Source organism: Lampetra planeri, chromosome 11 (assembly GCF_965212315.1).
Source record: "Lampetra planeri chromosome 11, kcLamPlan1.2.h2, whole genome shotgun sequence".
NCBI classification, from domain to species: Eukaryota; Metazoa; Chordata; class Hyperoartia; order Petromyzontiformes; family Petromyzontidae; genus Lampetra; species Lampetra planeri.
The window spans coordinates 9,394,187-9,414,811 of NC_136117.1; the positions used below are offsets into that span (position 1 = coordinate 9,394,187).

Here is a 20,625-nt window from a genome sequence, read left to right on the forward strand (position 1 = left end):
AAACATTTTTTGGACCCACGCTGTATGATGACATTCTAAGATACACACTTATATTTACTGTGCCTATGTTTATCACCACACGAGTTGCAAAAACGTCAAAAATGAAAGACTAACAAATGCAAAACAATATTTCACCTTCGTAAATTTTTGTTAATTAATGCGGTATGATTTTATTTGGTCAATTTAAGTTAATTAAAAAAAGGGTTTACATCTTGTACAGGTCTAGGGTGCCTTACAATTACACGGTTAAAACAAAAATGTGTCCAACCCCATATGCCCAAGAAAATGCGTAACATTTTCGAATTTCCCTTGGCAGTGAAACATATATGATGTTATAATCATCCGATTGATTTCTGAACAAGGAATATCAAATGAGAAATTACTTTTCCTGCTAAACTCCCCTGATTTCTGAAAAAAGTTGGTAAAAAGTGTCTAAATGCAGGTATTGGTATTTTTTCATTTAGTCCATTGAACATGTATCCAATTTCCTTAAGCCGCCAATACAAATGTCAATTATGTAAATGATCATGTTCCAAACTTGTCGGAAAACATCAAAAGAATAAATACACCCATTTTTTATTTGTACTAAAATCGGTAACAAAAAAAATATTATTATACAAAGACCTTGAAAGTGGAGCGATTGGCTATTTACAGTGGAGGAGGATGCTGTCTGGTAAGCTTCACAACCACAATTTGACTAACAAACATAAATCAAGGTGGCCTGCAGCTGGACGTTTGTCTTCACTGTGGCTGGATGGTCTTGTAAACAGCTGTAGATTTGAGAAACGGCGCAGATACACACGCGGCAAGTTCCATTCTTCACGAGGATTTCCAAATGCTGTTGATCTGTGACCATGCATGTGGCTCCAGTTATGAGAATGAGTATTTTATTTCCCAAAGCTACGAAGTGTGTATGTAAATGACTTAAAGGTGAAGGTGCATCCCTGCAGTTGTTGTGTATGTACGCATGTTGAACTTATTTTGAACAAATGCATTGTACGCATCTTCTTGGTTCTTTCACGTAGAAGGGAAATTATAAAATAATAAAAATAAAACATAATAAAATACAATTTTCACGACGTTTCGGCCACAATGCAAGCAGCCATCCTCACGACGTTTCGGCCACGATGCAAGCAGCCGTGAGGACGGCTGCTTGCGTTGTGGCCGAAACGTCGTGAGAATTGTATTTTATTTTTATTATTTGATTATTTCCCTTCTATGTGACTTTACCGAAAGAACCAAGAAGATGAATCCTTGCAGTCACGAAAGCTTTAAATCTAAATTTGCATCGTACGTAGCCAACCAATGCTAGTTGGAGGTGCGGTGGAAGGACAACGAACTCGACACAAAGAACAGTTCTAAAGAGATGAGTTTTCAATCTGGATTTAAAAGTGCACAGCTCCAGCCGCTCTCTAATATCGGAAGGAAGAGCGTTTCAGACGCAGAAGCATTCCATCCTCTTCCCTATGATCTCAAAACAGCGTTTTGCAATGTGGTTGCATTTAGTTTTTTTTACTGGAATTGTACTCCAGAAAAAAAAACACAATTGCAGTGCTAACTGTAATACACACTGCCAATGCTGAAGCTAGTAAAGGAACTAACATTTCTCTAGATAATTTATTTTTAAGGTAATGTATATCAAAACCATTTTCCTACATTTAAATCTCAATTGTCACACGACATGATGCCAAGATGTTACGCGTCTCACTCCAGTGGGTGGAAGACTGCAAAGCAGATAATTGCATTACATGGAATGCTTTGTCCAGGCCATACGTTTATATCTGTAATAATTATCACTGTGTTATTGTTTCAACCCTGGCATAGTTAACATTTTGCTTATTCACTCGAATAATTTGCACTAAATGGAACAGCAAAGGGACATTTTAGACCGAATCTGTTTTTATTTCCGAGATTTTTCTCTGCTGCGCCACAATGGAATTGAATACTGTTAAAATGTAAAACAATACACAATTTGATAAACAATGCTATGAGAAATGTCACTGCCCCTGGTGTAGAGCTATGTTTATTTCTGAAAATGCTCAAAGCCCTCCTTGAGGTAAGCGACTGGCTTGATGTATCTCACTCGACACTGCCACGCCAGAGACTGAGCAGATCATGATGTCTGGCGTTTTGCAACATTCTTGTTTGCTTACAATCATACGTGCAATTATGTACGTATCATACTTTATTAATAACCAATTGCATTAACATTGCATAATAACCTTTTTGTAGAATATTTAATCCAGAAGTTTAAATATACATCTCGCATAACTATCCGTGTACTACACATTTAACCTTTTTCAAACATCTTGTTGCTTGGATAATGGCTGTAATTAATGTGTTAATATATGCAATTAATGTTTTAATATATGTACTGCATATATGTGTTTTTTGTATGTATAATTATTTACTGCCATGAATCAATCCAATCTAGGATGAACGCCTATGCCTGCCATGTTGGTCACGGAGGCTATCTGACAATATTTCACCATGCCGGCATTGGAGGGGGTGCCCATGACTGGTTCATATTTCACTCCCCGCTGATGTTACCAGTGGTGGAGAAATTCAACCCAGGTCGCTGGGTTCATAGCGCAGCATGCTAAACTCACCGTAGCGCGCTGTGCCACCTTTACCCAACTCTTCCGTCAAGTGACCTCTAAAATAAAAGGTAAAGAAAGGCAAAGGTGCAGCGCTGCATTTGCTTGCTTGCACCACCGCTGGCGGAAGTGGACCCCTGCTAGAGTTATGTCTGTAGAGATTCTAAGTGGGCATTTGGCCTACTCTTTCAGGGTGGCCAGAAAAAAATTTAACCCGTAAAAACAAAGTTTTTCACTATAAATCCTTTATATGCGTGGCGGCTAGAGTCCTCTCATCCTCTGGCTTGAGATGGCTGCCACCTATGGGTCAGATGAATGCCTGCCACCATTAAGCAATTGTTAATTAAATATAAAAAAAAAATTCCTAAAAAGTGTAAAATTTTTGAAAAAAAATTTCACGAAAATAAATTGTCACGCACAACGAGTCTGTGTGCAAAATGTCAGCTCGATTGGATCACGGGAAGTGGGTTAAAAAACGACCGAAAGATTTGCACGGTCGTAAGCGCGCAAGCAAGCAAGCAAGCGCGCAAGCAAGCAAGTGAACTTAATATAAAGGATTTAAAAAAGAATCGACAAAGTGTAAGAGCCCACACTTAATCTCCTCACGTACGACTCGCTGTGATGTGTCCATTTACCTTCAACTTGGTGGGGAATTTTAAGAAACTTGCACCGTCGTGTCAAATGCCATGCCGGACACTCAAAATCGAACGGGCGACCTCTGGATTGCAACGTCCCAGTGCGTTTTAACCATTTTTCACCACAGCGGCGTCGACCTTCAACGCCTATCTGTTTAAAATACCGAGACATGATGACGATGTGAAGCCGACTTACTATCTTTGAGGTCCCGGCACTGCTCGTTCGGATCCCCGTGGCGGACATCCTGTCGTCTGGACCGCCTGTTGCTGCGTGCACAGAGAGTGCCCCGGACAAACCATGGATAAGCATCTCTCCATCCTCTCCCTCCCCTCCCCTTTTTTTTGAAAGGATGTTGTATGACAAGTCGAGACAACGAGATTCACAGCTTTTGGAGGTCATCACGATTTATCTGTACGTATTAAAAAAACTCGTTTAAAGCAACTAATATTTACACACGGAGGGGCTGAGGCGAATTGTAAAGATACTGTGAACCGATGCCAAAATTTGCCCATTGTAAATTCTGATTGTGTTGAAATACAATTGTATTGTGTTTATGTTAGGGTTCATGGTTTGTAATGGCTGTTATCGTAAGGGGGAGTTGGCATGCCTCTTAAGAGCAGTTTTATAAAGGCACGCAAAATAAATAGTTGGTTCATGGTTGAGGCTCAACAATGTTTTTAATGAACACATCATCCTAATCGTAGTCTGTGTTTCAAAAAATCCACCCCTGAAATTAAAAGTGCGATCCTGTGCTCATAATATAGGGCCTACAAATATTGTGTTCAAAGCATTGAGCAACATGCTAATTGGAGACATAATCTCTCAAGTTCTCGTCAGATCTTAGAAGCTAACCCGGTTTGAGCCTGGGATTTTTGCACACAGCGTTGGTGTACGGTGTTTTTTTCTGCAATATTTTGCTGTCTTTTTTTGGATTTTCTGTTTGCACTTAGTCACATATTCACTTTAAGATGTTTTTTGTTTGTTTTTGTTTTTTGTTTGTTGCAGTTGCACCCGATTCAAGAGCCGAATGGCTCACAGGGCTATACCTAATAAATAAACTTGAACTTGAAGGGACACACGAGCAATGCTTTCCTGTAGCAATCTGTGCAGAGCTTTGCACGTAATTCCATTTTTACTATCGAGGGGTTTCTCCTGAGTCCTCCAGTTTCCTCCCACCACGAAGCCAAAACGCTCATTAATGGAACGGGCCAAACAATCCAACTCACGAGGGCCCCTTTAAAGATGACTCTTGAGACTCGGTGAGAGCTTTCCTGGGTTTGCTTTCAGTAATTCCCCCCCCCCCCCGGGGAAGATTTCGCCGAGTCTCGCTGCCGGAGCTGGTGCCGAAGTGTCACCTCTTGGGCAGGGGCAGGTAGCGGGAGCAGGTGGCACCGTCCCAAGCACAGTAGGGGTCACGTGCCAGGCAGCACTCGGCGCACGCCTTCCCGTACACCTCGCAGCGATGCAGGGAGAGCTGAGCCAGCCCCGTGCGAGAGCCCACGTACAGCTGGTGCTGCACGACAAACAAAAAAACACCCGGCGATGATGTTTGTGAATATATTTTTGATAACAAAAAAAAACGATTTCATTTGTATGAGACTGGCATTTTTTTTTGCGTTGCGTTGATCCGCAATGGAACTGAAACCGTGAAAGGGAAGTGTGAGCGGGGCTTGGGGAAAGATGCATCACCAGAAAGGGACGATGGCTGATGGCCAAAGAATGATGGAGTGACAGCCAAAGAATGGAACGTGTCCAAGAGGTGGTCCACCGAGGAGATTGAGCGATGAATTCGGCTCGTCTGCAGGAGGCTAAGTGGATTATGAATTGTATCACGGGATCATCTTTATTTTATATATTTAATATAGCGCCTCAGGCATAAAAGGTGGCAGCTGCCTGGGAAGGCCTTCATACAGCAGTGGATTGATCATGGCTGGTGATGATGACTTAGTGTGTTCTCAAGACAATCCTAATCATTGTCATGAACTTTCAAATGTACAACACTGTTCTTCTACAGGCCACCGGGACAACATGCTTCTCGTATAAGAGAGACGAAGGAGAAAAATAAATGTTGACTTAAAGCTTTCGTGACTGCAGGAATTCATATCCTTTGGGTCTTTTGGTAAAATCACGTAGATAGGTTCAAAGAAAATAACAAAAATAATAATAAAAAAACTACAACGTTTTAATCGCAACACAAGCGTTTGTCATCAGGAAGATGATGACGAACGCTTGTGTTGCGATCGAAATGTCGTAGTTTATTTATTTATTATTTTTTGTTATTTTCTTTGAACCTATCTACGTGGCTTTACCGAAAGACCCAAATAATATGAGAGAAATACACGTGAGAAGTCGAACATAGCAAGCAAGGTGCCAAGTGTGTTGTTATTTGGCATTGTGATTACTGATAGTTTTAATTTATTCCCCAACAGCAGATGCAGCGTAAAATAAAAAAAAAACTTTACATCATTGTTGGACAGCTGCTTAGCATTCACCACTGCAGGAAGAATGCTTCCATTGTTCAGTAAAATCCTTCATTGTCAAGCAATTCGCCAGACCTGCCCTTTAAGCAGTCAGATTACAGGTAAACGCGGTCTCAAATTGACGGTTTCGAATTTTTAAAAGTTTTTTTTTATAATGTCAACATTTCTAAACACATCCATCCTTTGGTACTTTTCCAAGCTGTCACTCTGTGCCCACTGACAAATACCATACTTTTATTTGAATACCGTATTGAAAGAGGTGTCTGTTTAAACGTATTTTATTTTTACTTCCTGTGCGGATTTCGGTTCCGATTCACACATTGACGAATGTCTCTTTTCATTAGATTTTTGGTGGCATATGTGGCGATGCTTTTGTCACCTGCAATTGGGAAAATTGGCTAGGGGCTGTATTTTTTTATCCTAGATGCGAACATAGTCCTTTATGTACGGCACCCCAATGAAAGCCATATCTCTTGGTAACAGAAGCGCACACATTCAATGCGGAGTTTTAATTTTGCACAGTGAATGTGCACAAACAAATGTGGTAATTGAGATTCAGACTATTGGTGTTGGTAGTGTTTGCTCTCGTTAAGGAAAATAGCTTTCAGCCGAGCAGAACGCTTATAAATGATTATTATTCACAAGATGCTTCCCAATCCCCCCAGGTTTTAGCTAGAATGAGCTCTTACACGTGTCAGCTGTGCACCCATGCATAGTAATTGAACTGATGAATTTAATGGAATGTCGGTGTGTGTATGTACTTACAATAATTTGGAATTATAATCATACCCCCCAACATATTTTAGATTTTTTCGTGAACCATTGGATGGGACGGTTATTTAATTCCTATATATTTGGGGTTCTTTATAGAGTGATATAACACGATGGTGAATTAAACAAAAATTTGTTTGGAATGCAGTCAAGAGTTGATAACAGATGGTGAGAGATGGTAAATGTATGGCTAACGTAACAGACACGTTCGCTTCGCTGAGTGCACAACTCCTCCAACAATTCATTACCCTGTCCTTGTTTCTGGTACAATATGCCCGTTATTTAGTAAATATTGTTAATGTGTGTTCTCTAAGCACCATTCCTGCCTGCACCATCTGACGCGTTCCCTTCCATTGTGGCCTCTTCCTTCTTACGGATCACTTTGACGTTGTTCTATGCTGATGCACCACGGATCCTCGAAAATTCGCTGGTTAAGTGTCTCAATGGGACTTTATGTAACACAAACATTGATTGATTTATATAGATGGAATTGAATGTATGTAAGAGGAATCGAAGCAGATTTGTAATGTTGAGTCCTTGCAATTGTCTCTCGATTTATGATATAATTCATGCAAAAAGTAATGTATTATTAACATCACACAATATATATTAGAAAAAATATTCGAGAGTTGAAGTTGAAAGCAATTGATAAGTATGATTTGAATGCTTACCCTTTTTATAGATATTTTCATGCTGATGATTGGCGATGGTTCCTGGAAGTGAAAGAAAACGGTTGAATGTTTTAAAACTTATACAAGGTCGTTAACATTGTGGCATTCATAACATTACCTAACTCGGGGGGGGGGGGGGTCCTCAGACTCCAATGATCGAGACCCATCACTGTCGGCCATTTTCACTTTTATCAATTCCATTTGGATACAAATTACACACCACACGCACCTGATTATTGGTAAACGCATACAAGATGATATGGACAGAACCAATAATCGTTGAAAGATGATCACACGCATACAATTATGGGATGCAGAATTGTATTCAGCTCTATCGCAGGGATCGTTTACCAAACATCAGGCGGATGTAGCAAGGAATAGCGAGTTTTATATTTTTAACAGAGGAGACTGGTAAAAGTGTTTAAAGGCCCGACTTGTGAGGTGCAAGGAATGGAGTTTAAAGATAATGTTGTAAATTTAGCTTCACGAACCGAAAAATAACACGTGTGGCATTTCTTATAGCTCCCCTCAAAACAAACCAAATGCAGTGCACGTTTGCTGGCGTTGCAATAATTCACATTATCACATTATAGTGGTGTTGGGTGCAAGTGTGCGGCATGCGTGTGGCATTCTTTTTTACCTTAAATACTCGAATTTCCTCCAGAACCACCTCCTCTGTGAACCGGTTTTCCTTGTTGATGGTTATTGCTTTGAGCACCAAGCCGGAATCTGAGGGCAATAAATCAGTTTTTCAATAAGTGTCTCGCCATGACCTATTCACATGGAGTCATTTTCTGGGCATTAGGGAACAAAGCTGTAACCAAAGATGTTTATGGATCGAACAATTATTACGATCACCATGAGAACACCGAGGCTCGGGTTACCCTGTTACGCCGTTTAAACAATGTTCAAACACTCGAACGATTTTTTAAGAAAGAGACCTGTTAGGCAGGACCGCTAAAAATCGGCTACGTTATTAGAAATTAATTACGAACGTCTTCTTGGTTCTTTCGGTAAAGTCACGTAGAAGGGAAGTAATAAAATAATACAAATAAAACATAATAAAATGAAATAATTCTCACGACGTTTCGGCTACAACGTCGTGAGAATTATTTCATTATATTATGTTTTATTTTTATTATTTTATTACTTCCCTTCTACGTGACTTTACCGAAAGAACCAAGAAGATGAATCCCTGCAGTCACGAAAGCTTTAAATCGAAATTTAATTACGAACGCTTTTACACGAGGATCCTTGTGGGTAATAGGTAAGCAAAGGCATGGTTAGTGTATATGGGAATTGTTTCGACAAAGCAACTAAATTATGTAAAATTCTAGTGTTGATTATATTATTTATATATATTTATAACTTATTGGTGGATTGTGCTTTCAAAGTCGTACAGATTTTGAAATAATGAGGCAAGACGTTGTCCTCACGACCACGTCATTAAGTTCCACTTAACATTTGCCCATTTAGCGCTTTGCTGGCATTCTATTCCATTCCGCCCATAGCTTGCCAGAGTGTTAAAAACACACTGATGGCCGCACAATAACACAATAGCTCGATAAAACATAATGATACAATTATGTGGGTGTTGAGGGCAAAGTTATAAAGTTATTTTTCCTCAACCGTGCCCCATCCTCTCATCACCTCCCCACCCCACCCAGGTAGTTGTCCCCACCCCCTTAGCCTTCCCCTGCACCAAGCTGTGCAGAGATGCGGTCCCATTCGCTCGCCTGTTATCAAGAAACAAGAACAGTCTGTCCAGGCACAACTCCTAAGGGCCCCTATCCCATGTGAATTTTACTGGGTGAACTTTGACGGCTTGCTGAGCTTGCATGTCCCGACTGGTTGTTTTTATTCATAAATAAAATTAAACCCGTTGAATGTAATTGATATTGTGTATTACATACTCTTAAAGCCATGTTATCGATGTCGTGTAATACGCTTAAAAAAAATTATTTCTATTCCGTTAAACAATAGCTTCGTGTAAAGGGCGTGCGTGGAATAAGAGTGGTGATGTAGCCCCAGGTACATTTCAAAGATTCTAGGAAAGGGACCATGACCTCCAGCGGTAACCCTAACCCAGAGAAAGATTGATGAGGGAAGTTGGCATAGTTGTTAAAAACAGAAGGCTTGAAGTGAATCACGCTTAAGAGCTAACGTAAAGCAGCTGGATGCCCATTAGGTAGACGCTGGCGTATATAAAAACGCATGCGGCTCAGGGCTTCAATTATAGTGAGACGGGTTTAAATGGTGACAATTAAGCACAAATCACTGGAATAACTTTACGCTGTCAATTGGCCAAAATGGACTGCCATGGGTGTTCTGCTCGTATTATCCTACCACCTAATATATCAACTCTATCTCCCCTTAAGAGACTGAAAAGAAAGTAGCAAAACACTTTACACTGGGCTTATCCCACACTGTAATAATAGTAATAAAATGTAAAGAGTTTACATAAATTAAGTCCTCCAGACATTTAGGAGAATTTAGTTTTGGAATATATAAGGCTATCTTCTTTAAAAACTGCTATTTTTTTTATCTGCATCTCTAGCAGGTCATTATAACCGTCGCGTTATCTCCCGCCGTGTTTCGTGTTGATGTTTGTGTAACGCATCTTGGATGTGAACTGTCTATCTTATCAGCAATGGAATGCAACCCTCTGCCACTCCCAAGGACCACACAGTAAACGGGATACCAATCTTCGCTGTGATCTTGTCAAAATAAAGTCATTGGTCACAATCGGCCAGAGTCAATCCGATGCTGGATGGTCTCAAAAAATGTGTCATCAGCCATGATCTATTCACTGCTGGATTAATGCCTTCCCCCCACTCCCATTCTGCCACCATCTCTCTCAATCCAGAGACGTAATAATTCATCGAGTGCCTGCACATGAGCTGATTTAAATGTATATATAGTATGTATGTTGAACTTATTTGGCGCCGTACGTAGCCAACCGTGCTAATTGGAGGTGTGGGGGACGACAACAAACCAAACACAAAAAACAGTAATAGAGAAATGAGTTTTCAATCTAAATTTAACACATTCCTGCGGAGGGAGCTGATTGGGACGTTGGGTTGCTCGGTCAATGGCCAGGGTCAACGGCGGCGTGGTGTATTCCGCAAATATGCCCGACTGTGAGGGCGGGCACAAGCCGGCGTGAGTAGGTTAAACATTGAGTTTTATAAGGGCACCACGGGGTGACCAGCTCCTCCCCACCCAGCCCTACCCCTCCCACCACCCAGCCCCACCCTCCCTCCCCACCCAGCCCCTCTCCACCCAGCCCCTCCCCACCCTCCCCTCCCCTACCCACCCAGCCCCTCCCTCCCCACCCAGCCCCTCCCTGCACAACGGACACAATAATCCCCTGTGGGCTGGTGTAACCAGGAGGTTCCTACCAGTAAAAGTGCGTAGCTCCAGTGGCTTCCTAATATCGGAAGGAAGAGCATTCCAGACGGCCGCAGAAGCGCATCTGAAGGTTACCGCATTACGTGCGTCGATGGCGAGCCAAACGCCGCCGCTGCTTGCGAGAATGACCGGAGTTCGCGTGACCAGTTTACGCTCCTCGAAACCCAAACGAACAATAAGAATCCCGTAACGTCATAACGCCACGAGGATATCGCTTGCTCGGCACTAGCGGCGGCGAGCACTCACCCGTCCCCAGGAAGAGCACATCGTACTGGCCGTCAGTGGCCTCCACGCGGTCCACGGCGATGCGGGTCAGCGTGTCCCCCGTGCCGGCGCGCACGAGCAGCGGCCGCCCTCCAAGCGGCGCCACGGCCTCCCACACCAGCTGGTGCTTCCGCACGAACTCCAGCACGTCGTCCGGCAGCTCCCGTGTGGACGCGTAGGCCGCGTCGTACGTCCTGCTTGGGCACTGCGGGCAGCGGGGCACAGCAGCGAGCGGGTTGTTGGTGTGGGCAGCTTGGCCTGTGCTCTTGCGCTTCTCCCTCTCGGTCCGTGCTCATGCTGCACGATTTGCGATAGCGTCGCCGCGTAGGTGCACGCCGGCGTGCCGACTAAGTTCTCCGAAGTGTTTTTTTCAGGTCGTACCGGCACCTCCGATAATAGCACGGTTGGCTACGTGCGGCGCGAAAGAAGTTCAACGTACATATGCACTGCGTGGTGTTTGGCACGATGTCCGACGTTTAGATCCACGTGCTGGGAGACTTATTTAGTGGGAGCGAAACGGCCAACATCGTGCCAAACTAAAACTTGGCACAACCTGAAAACGTGTCGGAGCGTCGTTATCAGGATCTGTGTTTCAACTGTGCATGGTAACTTTACACGCTTATAACAATCGTATGATGATAGATAAGTTGTGGTATGTTTGTGCAATATGGCGGACTACACCATAGAAATCCTGGAGCAGATAAATGCAACTGCCTCTCATAATGCTTGAATACATAGGAGAATGTGTATTTTGAGAGCAAGCGAATAAGGAAGGTCATGTTTTTATTACTCGGGCATTGGGAAGGGGGCTAAGGGGGTACAGGGCAAAGCAGAAGAGGAGATGACATGTTAAAGGTGTGAATGAAGACACTTAATGGCAACAGTGACCGTCAGTCATACGCTGAGGAGATAAGGAAGGGTCTTGTGCCTCGACTCGAACAGTGTATGCAGTGTGGGTGTCAATATGGATTGGATTTCAGACAGTTGGGGCATAGTGGCAGTAGATGTGAAGGTGTAGACCACCCACTGAACAGAGATTGACTGGGGATTTTGCCAGAAAGCCTTGGTTGCTCGAGCCGATGGGATGGAGAGGGTAATGCAGTGAAATGAGACGAGAGGTATACGTGGCGGTGAGTCGATGGATGATTTTGAAGGTGATGAGAGTGATCTTGTAGTTGATCTGGGATTATATTGGAAGCCTTGGGGAGTGACCTGAAAATGGGGGAAATTTGGTGTCACTCACGTGTGTGGGTAACGAGTCTGGCTGCTGCGTTTCGTATCGTTTTGGGTTTCGGAGGCCAGGGATTTGGATGGGGACATGGCTGGGGAGTTACAGAAGTCGAATCAAGATGTTATCGAGGTGTACGAGAAGGGTTTTGGCGGCAGATGGGGCAAATAAGTTGCAGAGGCAGACGATGTTGCGCGAGGGAGATCGGATGCCTCGGCACATGGAGATGTCATGGAACAAGGGGAGTTCTTGGCTGAGAATTTGGAAAAGGTAAGCATAAAAATAGAATCGATTACGAAGTACATAACCTTTTTTGGCGATGAGACCAACTTTTGTTGGCAACATTCAACAAATTGATAAACACGTAAGGTGGATCACGGGATGGGGAGGGAGTTCTACAGTTTGAAGAAGCTTTGGTCTCGCTTTACTGAAATGAAAACAACTATCACCTTGAGGAGAATGGCCTTGCAAAGGCTGGCTGCTTTAGAGTTATAATTGAGCAAAGTATGTGTTTTTCCAAGGCGAGTAATTTAACTGTCAAAATGATGAAATAATGTTCCTGGGATAACAAATAACACAACGACTACCTTGGAATGGCATCAATGGCAGAGAGGGCCTTTGAAGAGTTACTGGGCTAAGCATTCATTTGTTCTGGTATGTGGAACATTAGTGCTTGCCAATTACATCTGCAGTTATTCGTCATGCTGTATACATGAGTGGTATTATAATGGTATTTTCAGACACTTAGCACATGTTTTACCATTAAATTGCGTGGCTTTTTATGAAGCACTCCTTCAAGTATTTGGCTGTCGGTATGAACTATTTTATCCTATAATTGTCAAATTTTACAAGGGTTTCTAAACCCCATCTGTTTGGGTTTAATACTTCTAAATTTAATATGGACTTCCTTGAGCCCAGTTATCAAAATTCATAATAGAGGAGGATGACATTTTAATTAACAACCAGAATGTATAATTGTACACTACCTAAGACCTTGAAGGCATTGGATTTATCAGCTACGTGGTCGAAGCCTCTTTGCAATGGACCCGTATTAGGAAGTCCAAGTTACTGCCAGCATAACACGTAATTTTATTTCACATATTGCTTATATTAATTAACATGTGTGTGTATATATATATATAAATATAAAAACACAAGTCTTTGAAAATATATGTAGTTTTTTGTACGCATTGCCCACTAAAATGATTTTCAATGGTGGAAAAAGTTAATGGAGTTTATGAACTCTTGTGACATTTCTGCGTAGTCTGAAAAAACACATTAAATTGTTTGTGGTATTTCTCAACTCGTCAGGTGTGTTATTTAAAATGGTACAATATTAACTTCGATTGCTATCATTCACAAAGTTAATTAGAAGGCCTCAAAGGTGATGTGTTAAGTAATATTCGCATGATGGACCCATGGCAAGTTCGTTATTTATGTCTGCAGTCATCAACTCAGTGTTAGTTGTGTTTCTCATATCATAATTTTCCAATGAAATCTGCTGGAAACCATTCATTATTTTTTATGGCTCTTTATCAAATGTTATGCCCTGACCATTGTCTGTCATAAACAGCAGCATCAACAACAGACTACATTGTATACTAAGGTCCATAATGTAACAGACATTCAATTAGTGTACATTTTAAATGTTTTTTTTCTTCAAAAGTCCAGACTGTCGAAAGTTGACTGTTGTGCCACCACCTACTGTGCCAGGTCGTGGATATGGAATCCGGTTTTTGAAGTCCACCCACTGGTGGTCTGGGCCCTCCTTGTGTGCAAAGGGGCCATGGAACGCGGCACGGATGTCGGACATGCTGTACATGCACACGGCGGAGCCTCTGAACACCGAGCTGAAATGAGAGAAAAAAAATCCGGTAAGTCGCTCGCAAGGTCACGCACATTTTTCACAGGCACAGGGCTCCTTGAGCAGAAATTGAATGTTGAATAAAGCTGATAAGACACTTTGTTTGATAACGCTGCCCTTCGTTTGCACAGGGAAGCTTCGCCAAGTGTTAAGAAGCCATTTTTGCAGGGGGGGGGGGTCTTGCAATTTGGATAAATAGCGAATTCCGTTAAGCAGTGTGGCATGTGGGAAGAGACTTGAGTGTCCGGAGAAAACCCCCTGCATATGTAAGAGTAATGCTCCCACCTCTGCAAAGATAAATTAAATGATCCATTAATGTATTGCCATATTCTGGCCACTTTATATCTTCAAGTTCATCTAAATTTTTCTTAGAAATTCCATTCAGAAGATATAGCATTTATTTTAGTCATCTGGGAGAGTTTGATTTAAGATGTAGAATTAATGCCTGTGTCGTGAATATATTAGGATAAATCGTCTGTCCGAAATTGAGACTTGCATGCTCACCTTGATGTTGTAAACACAGCGTAGATAATTGGGTTTCTGTCATCTTTATTGGGAAGCAAAAACACATCTCCTGTGGAATAAACAAAATCCACAAGTGTAGTTAAAGGCCAATCGAGCATTGTATCTGCCCATCACCATAATGGACGTGGTGATCCATTTACAGACACCCCGCCGATTTATGACGACACCCTTCTCGACAGGGCATTTGATACCGTGAAAGTGACAGCTCCATATTTTAACGGAGGAGATATGAAACTTGTATTGAGGTTGGTGGGAGGCAGAGCTAGAGGCTATACACTTCTCTAGTGTGTTTCGGGGGTTATGCATTGTACCATCGTGTAGAACAACACATGGCACGGACAGCTGTACAGCAGCACAGTGACATCCTACGCAGTGGTATGCAGAGTAGAGGCTTTGGAGTTAAAGTTTTTCCTGTATGTTATTTTTAGTGGGGTATCTATAAATGGATCACAATATATACGTGTAATGACGAGTTTGACACACTTCTTTTGAGACGACACTTTATTGAAGACACGTTCACTTGACACCAGGCAGAGACCCCCACTGGAACAACCCCGGAGTCTCCCGTGCATCTCCCCCTTATATACCGACACGAGGCCACGCCCCCCTTCTCGATCATTCTCGCTGATTGGACGCTCGCTCCACCGGCAGACTCCACCGTCCTCTTCCGTCACCTGACCACGCTCCCTTCTCGATCATTCCCGTAGCCACCAGTCCCTTCACACTCTAGGCTGACTCCCCCGTCATTACCTCCCGTGGCCACTAGTCCCTTCGTATTGCAGGCCGACTCCCTCGTCATTACCTCCCGTAGCCACCAGTCCCTTCATACTGCAGGCTGACTCCCCCGTCATTACCTCCCGTAACCACCAGTCCCTTCACACTCGCAACTGATACCCCTGTCATTACCTCCCGTGGCCACTAGTCCCTTCGCACTGCAGGCTGACTCCCCCATCATTGCCTCCCGTGGCCACCAGTCCCTTCATACTGCAGGCTGACTCCCCCGTCATTACCTCCCGTAGCCACCAGTCCCTTCACACTCGCAACTGATAACCCTGTCATTACCTCCCGTGGCCACTATTCCCTTCGCACTGCAGGCTGACTCCCCCGTCATTACCTCCCGTGGCCACCAGTCCCTTCACACTGCAGGCTGACTCCCCCGTAATTTCCTCCCGTAGCCACCAGTCCCTTCAAACTCGCAGCTGATACCCCTGTCATTACCTCCCGTGGCCACTAGTCCCCTCACACCGCATGCAGGCGCTATTGTCATAACATCTGTAACATGATCGAAAGAACACAAGTCTTACTGAGCTCGTCGAAGTGTGTGTCAATGTCATTGGGTCCTGGGATAGAGCACACGAGGCGCGCCTTCAGGAACGTTGTCCACTTGTTAACCAAGCTTCTTTGGCCACCCATGTCATTCTGGCGAACACAAAGGTCACACAACACTTACACCGGGTCAACGATACCTAACGGACACAGAGAGAGAGAGAGGCAGACTGTCACGTGCCTCCCAAAGTAAGCGATTTCAATTATTCGGGGGCTGCATTCCAATGACGTAAGAAAGGAAATGATTGAACGTGACGCCTGCAATGCGGTGCTTTGGAGGCAAGGGTTGACGGATCGCATCGATTTCAGACTTCCAAACATGCCGGGCAGTGAAGTCGCCAAGTGGGAGTCCAGTCAAGGTGGGGTTTGCGTCGACATTTGAGTGACACCTCTTTGTAGGCACGGGTTTTTCTCCTAGATATTTTAAAAATAATTTCTTCCCACATGCAACAACCCTTTTAACATTTAAATGATCATATTTCACAATATAGGACCTTTCCAGAAGAAAAGAGAGGACTAAAATGTGGAGAGAATGGAACGCTCATTTTCTTGGTTCTTTCGGTAGTCACGTAGAATGGAAATAATAAAATAATAAAAATACAACTCTGTCTTCTCGACAGACCTGGTCTCCACCTGAGGACGGCTACTTGCGTTGTGGCCGAAACGTCGTGAGAATTGTATTTTATTATGACTTTACCGAAAGAACCAAGAAGATGAATCCCTGCAGTCACGAAAGCTTTAAATCGAAATGGAACGCTCATTGTTTTCGTTGCAACAACTCAAGTAATTGAGTGTTGAGAAACAAAAGTTGGAGTTGAGTTGGCCTTTATTTCATTTGATGTTGTATTGCATGTAACGTTCTTAAGCTGCAGTCGCTACAAGGTATTCCATCACATTAATGCAATTCATAATCAACGTTTTTGGGTTTAGATCGCGTTGTTTATAAATGTGTCGTAACCCTCCACCACCCGACACGGCCAATCAGTAAAAGAGTGTCACGTTGACAAAAGACAAATAGTTCACTGCTTTAGCCCACCGGTGTGTTGAAGCGAATTGCCCGATGATGCTGGATGCAATTACCAGCGAAACGTCGTACTCAAAAATTGTAAATGTTGTGGTTTCACGCTTCAACACACCGGTGGGCTAAAGCAGTGAACTATTTGTCTTTTGTCAATGTGACACTTTTTTACTGATTGGCCGTGTCGGGTGGTGGAGGGTTACGACACATTTATTTATAAATAACGCGATCTAAACCCAAAAACGTTGATTATGAATAATATTGGTCGCGAAAGCCTACGTGTTAAACATTAATGCAAGCCTGCAGGGACTATCTAAGAATATCTTGCGATATGGACTTTGCCACAAGTAAGCATCACAATATCGCCTATTGGGTGAAAATACCTCTCAGTCTTTGTGTTGGCAAAGCGATATGCTTTTCATAAAAATACACCCATAAGAAATATATGAGATTAGATATTCTCCTATAAAGTTTGTCTTTTTAAGCAATTGTAAAATGCTCAGAGATTTATGTTATCGATAAACGCAAAGTTAGTAACACATACTTTTTTATAGCATGATGCATTACACACGAGTAGAAACATGGGTTTATTGAGGATGTATTTGCAACGTTTGTTGCACAATGTTTTTTATTTGATGGTTCTTGAATTTTCGAGTTGGTATTCCCTACAATTAGCCCTTGCTATTGGATAAAGAGAACATACATTATGAATCCACATGTAGATGTGACAACCTTTTATTAACGTATAAATACTATTCCATAATTAACTTATCATCCAAAAAAACGCGAAAGCATTTCCCCCCCCCAAATAGTTTGAATTTAAACCAAGCCATTTTGTCCTTTTGCATTCTCCAGAAAAAAAACTCAGCAAAATATGGAACATCGCAGCAGGCGCAGTACATGACTACTGAACTAGATGCTGGAAGATAACTTGGTTAGAAGCTTCAATTGGAACTTACTTTGCAGACGCGAGCGACCCGAGAGTAAATGGCTTTGTCTGAGGCTCCTGCCTCAATGCCGTACTCCCAAAAGAATACATAAACCTTGTCGTCATCGGGGTTCTGGCTTTCTGGGATTACAAAGGAACCCACAAAATTGGGTTCTGCAAGGGGGAGAGAAAAAAAAACCCAACAGCTTAAAAATAAACCAATTCGGGCAGTGGTGCACAGCGACAAATAATAAAAACACAAAACATTCGCTGATAATAAAAATGGGTGGCATTTCGAGAAGCTGACAGAAATGTCACTGGCAATGAAGAGGGGCTATTTCCTGAAATGTTGCCTGTTATATATATGCACAGTATATACACGTTTCCTTTTAAAGACAATGTTATAGACATTAAACAAATGGCTTTGTATTTCAATGTATATAATCAGAAAGATGATCCATAATACAGTTTTTTTTCGGTTAGATCGCGTAAATATATAAATGTTTCGTTAAACCCGCCACCACCCGACACAGCCAACTAGTAAGGGTTGTCACGTAAACAGAACGTGCCAATTCATCACTAGTATAGCACACCAGTGTGTTGGAGAGCCAAGCACAATAGTTTAAATCTAAGTACGACGTTTCGCAAGTAACTACAACTAGCTTCATCAGGCGCCTGCCAGATTTGTGGGGAGCATAGAAAATTGTAAATGTCATGGCTTGGCTCTCCAACACACCGGTGTGCTGTACTAGCGACGAATTGGCACGTTCTGTTTACGTGACAAACCTTACTAACTGGCTGTGTCGGGTGGTGGCGGGTTTAACGAAACATTTATATATATAACCCAAAAAAAACCTTATGGATAATATTGGTCGCGAAAGCCTACGTGTTAAACTGAGAAAGATAATGCATGCTTTTTTACGAAAATGTTTGAATGGTGTGTGCATGAGTGGCTATGTAAGGGCAGGATTTGTGGCGGAACAGTGGAATACCAATTTGAAACTATTAAAATTACTGAAAATGTTCAAAGTCTATTATAACATCGATACTTTAAATCAAACTTTAATTGCAGCCAGGTGCATGTACACAGTGAAGTATTTGTTCAAGAGCACAGCAGTATTCACTTGGAAAATCTGGTACAATGCATTTATTAACACTGCAAGGAGAATGGACAGTACTGTGCTTTGATCCACTTTGAAATACAGGACGCTTTGTAAAAATGTGTTCATGGTGGCCTTATTGTGTGGCAGTAACTGAGAAATAGTGGGGTTTTGGAAAAAAAGATGACCATCGCCCCCACCAGACATCCCAACTTCCTCCTGATGAGACTCAATCCAGTGTGTGTGGTGCATGTGTGAATTGACCATAGAGAAAAGTGGCACTAAACAGTGAGACTTATGCTGGTCAAAGTTTAAGGTCACAACACCCCATATAACTGTGGTTCGTAAAAGTGTAGGAAAGAGTTGGGCAGGATGTAATATTTAAGCCCATAAAGCTCATCTCGCTATGAATAAAAAAAATCTATATCTATACAGTTCACACGAACAGGAATGCGCTGTGCATATATTTTTTTATGGAAGTCTTGCTCACATTACTATCATTTGTTTCCTATTAATCCCAATACCCCAACTCTTTGAATAAAGCCACTGTTCCTCTTCCACCAGCAGCAGATGTCCCATGCATCTGGAAATTTTATTGCAATTTTTCGTGAAACTGAACGTATTGCTTCCTGTAATACACATGACCATTTATTTAAAAAATTAAAGGAAGTTAAGGTATTTGAATTATTGAGACCCATATGAGGTTTCTGCCTTGCAATACTTCATCACACTCATTAATACAATGCGCCAAATATCCCAATGCAGGCCCATTGTTTTAACTAGTCTTGAGGCTCTGTGATGTTTTCATTGACAAAAAAAGGGCATTCATATTTATATGTATAAAATGTAAACTATTTTGTGGTGACATAATTAATAAATTATACACATAGAAAAACAGAACACGAACATGATGCATTGTGTCACTTACCATTAAGCCAGTGTGGATCAGACTGTTCTGTTCGGATTAGCGGTATCTCATTGTGGTGATTTTTGTTTCCAAATAATCCCCAGTCTTTACCCATGAAGTCCGACACTGTTGCTGCGTACAACTCTGTGCCTGCAAACGTTCACACACATTCATGATACCCATCGGCTTTATAAACACATTGCGTGTATCTTATTTGTATTTTATTAATATATGCAAGGCTTGTGCGTTTCATTAACTGTGTGATAACTTTCACTAAACTATGAAATTACGTAATTATTGATGAGGTTAAATATTTTGAATTATTTCCATGGATGTGTGTCGATGAGACTCTCGCCTGATTTTAAAAGCCACCGAATCGTTCGTAATACCATTTGTCTTTTGGATATCACTTTAATGCAATTATCGTGAAATGTGTTTTTTTTTATCAACGTATTTTCTAGTTAGCAATGAGAGGAGCATACCAACATAGGACATTTCATAACAATATGGTTACAAATTGAAGGCAAATAAAACAATGTTCATCTCATAGACTAGACATGTCAACGCAATATTCCCTTACCATTAAATCTTCATGTGTTGGCTGTGCCTAGCATTTCTATTCTGTTGTACTGCAGGCAAGTATGCAGGCAGTGTTTAAGTTGAATTTTGTTTTCTCTTTTCTACAACTTACCAGCCATGACGGACGTGGTAGCTTGTGCAGGATCATAGGGACATTTTCCTCGGCCAGACTCAACACTGTGCCAGTTCAGCATAAATAAAGGCTCCTGTTTTATGCAAAGACAAACAATAACAGAACTATGTCAACAATCCGAACAACCAATTACACACTCACAGCATTGCCAATACATCAGTGCAATGGGTCCTCTCCTCTGAATAAT

At 42.1% G+C, this 20,625-nt stretch overlaps 1 protein-coding gene and 1 long non-coding RNA gene across 2 annotated transcripts in view; one reads left to right on the forward strand and one right to left on the reverse strand.

Annotated features, from left to right (window-relative positions):
• The window catches only part of LOC144721282 (uncharacterized), a 30,113-nt gene extending 11,633 nt beyond the window's left edge, over nt 1-18,480 (forward strand). The window contains exons 2-5 of the long non-coding RNA XR_013585875.1: nt 3,582-3,644; nt 13,772-13,932; nt 16,083-16,132; nt 17,647-18,480. This is a non-coding gene — a long non-coding RNA (uncharacterized LOC144721282). The remainder of the gene's footprint in view (nt 1-3,581; nt 3,645-13,771; nt 13,933-16,082; nt 16,133-17,646) is intronic.
• LOC144721281 (semaphorin-3D-like) overlaps nt 1-20,625 on the reverse strand; it is a 44,172-nt gene that overhangs the window by 8,398 nt on the left and 15,149 nt on the right. Inside the window, exons 6-16 of the mRNA XM_078598778.1 lie at nt 20,418-20,511; nt 19,748-19,876; nt 17,751-17,893; nt 15,752-15,866; nt 14,427-14,496; nt 13,764-13,908; nt 10,813-11,035; nt 7,796-7,884; nt 7,156-7,197; nt 4,589-4,746; nt 3,429-3,499 (exon numbers count right to left, since the gene is read on the reverse strand). Coding sequence (XP_078454904.1) covers nt 3,429-3,499; nt 4,589-4,746; nt 7,156-7,197; nt 7,796-7,884; nt 10,813-11,035; nt 13,764-13,908; nt 14,427-14,496; nt 15,752-15,866; nt 17,751-17,893; nt 19,748-19,876; nt 20,418-20,511 — 1,279 coding nt within the window. The remainder of the gene's footprint in view (nt 1-3,428; nt 3,500-4,588; nt 4,747-7,155; nt 7,198-7,795; nt 7,885-10,812; nt 11,036-13,763; nt 13,909-14,426; nt 14,497-15,751; nt 15,867-17,750; nt 17,894-19,747; nt 19,877-20,417; nt 20,512-20,625) is intronic.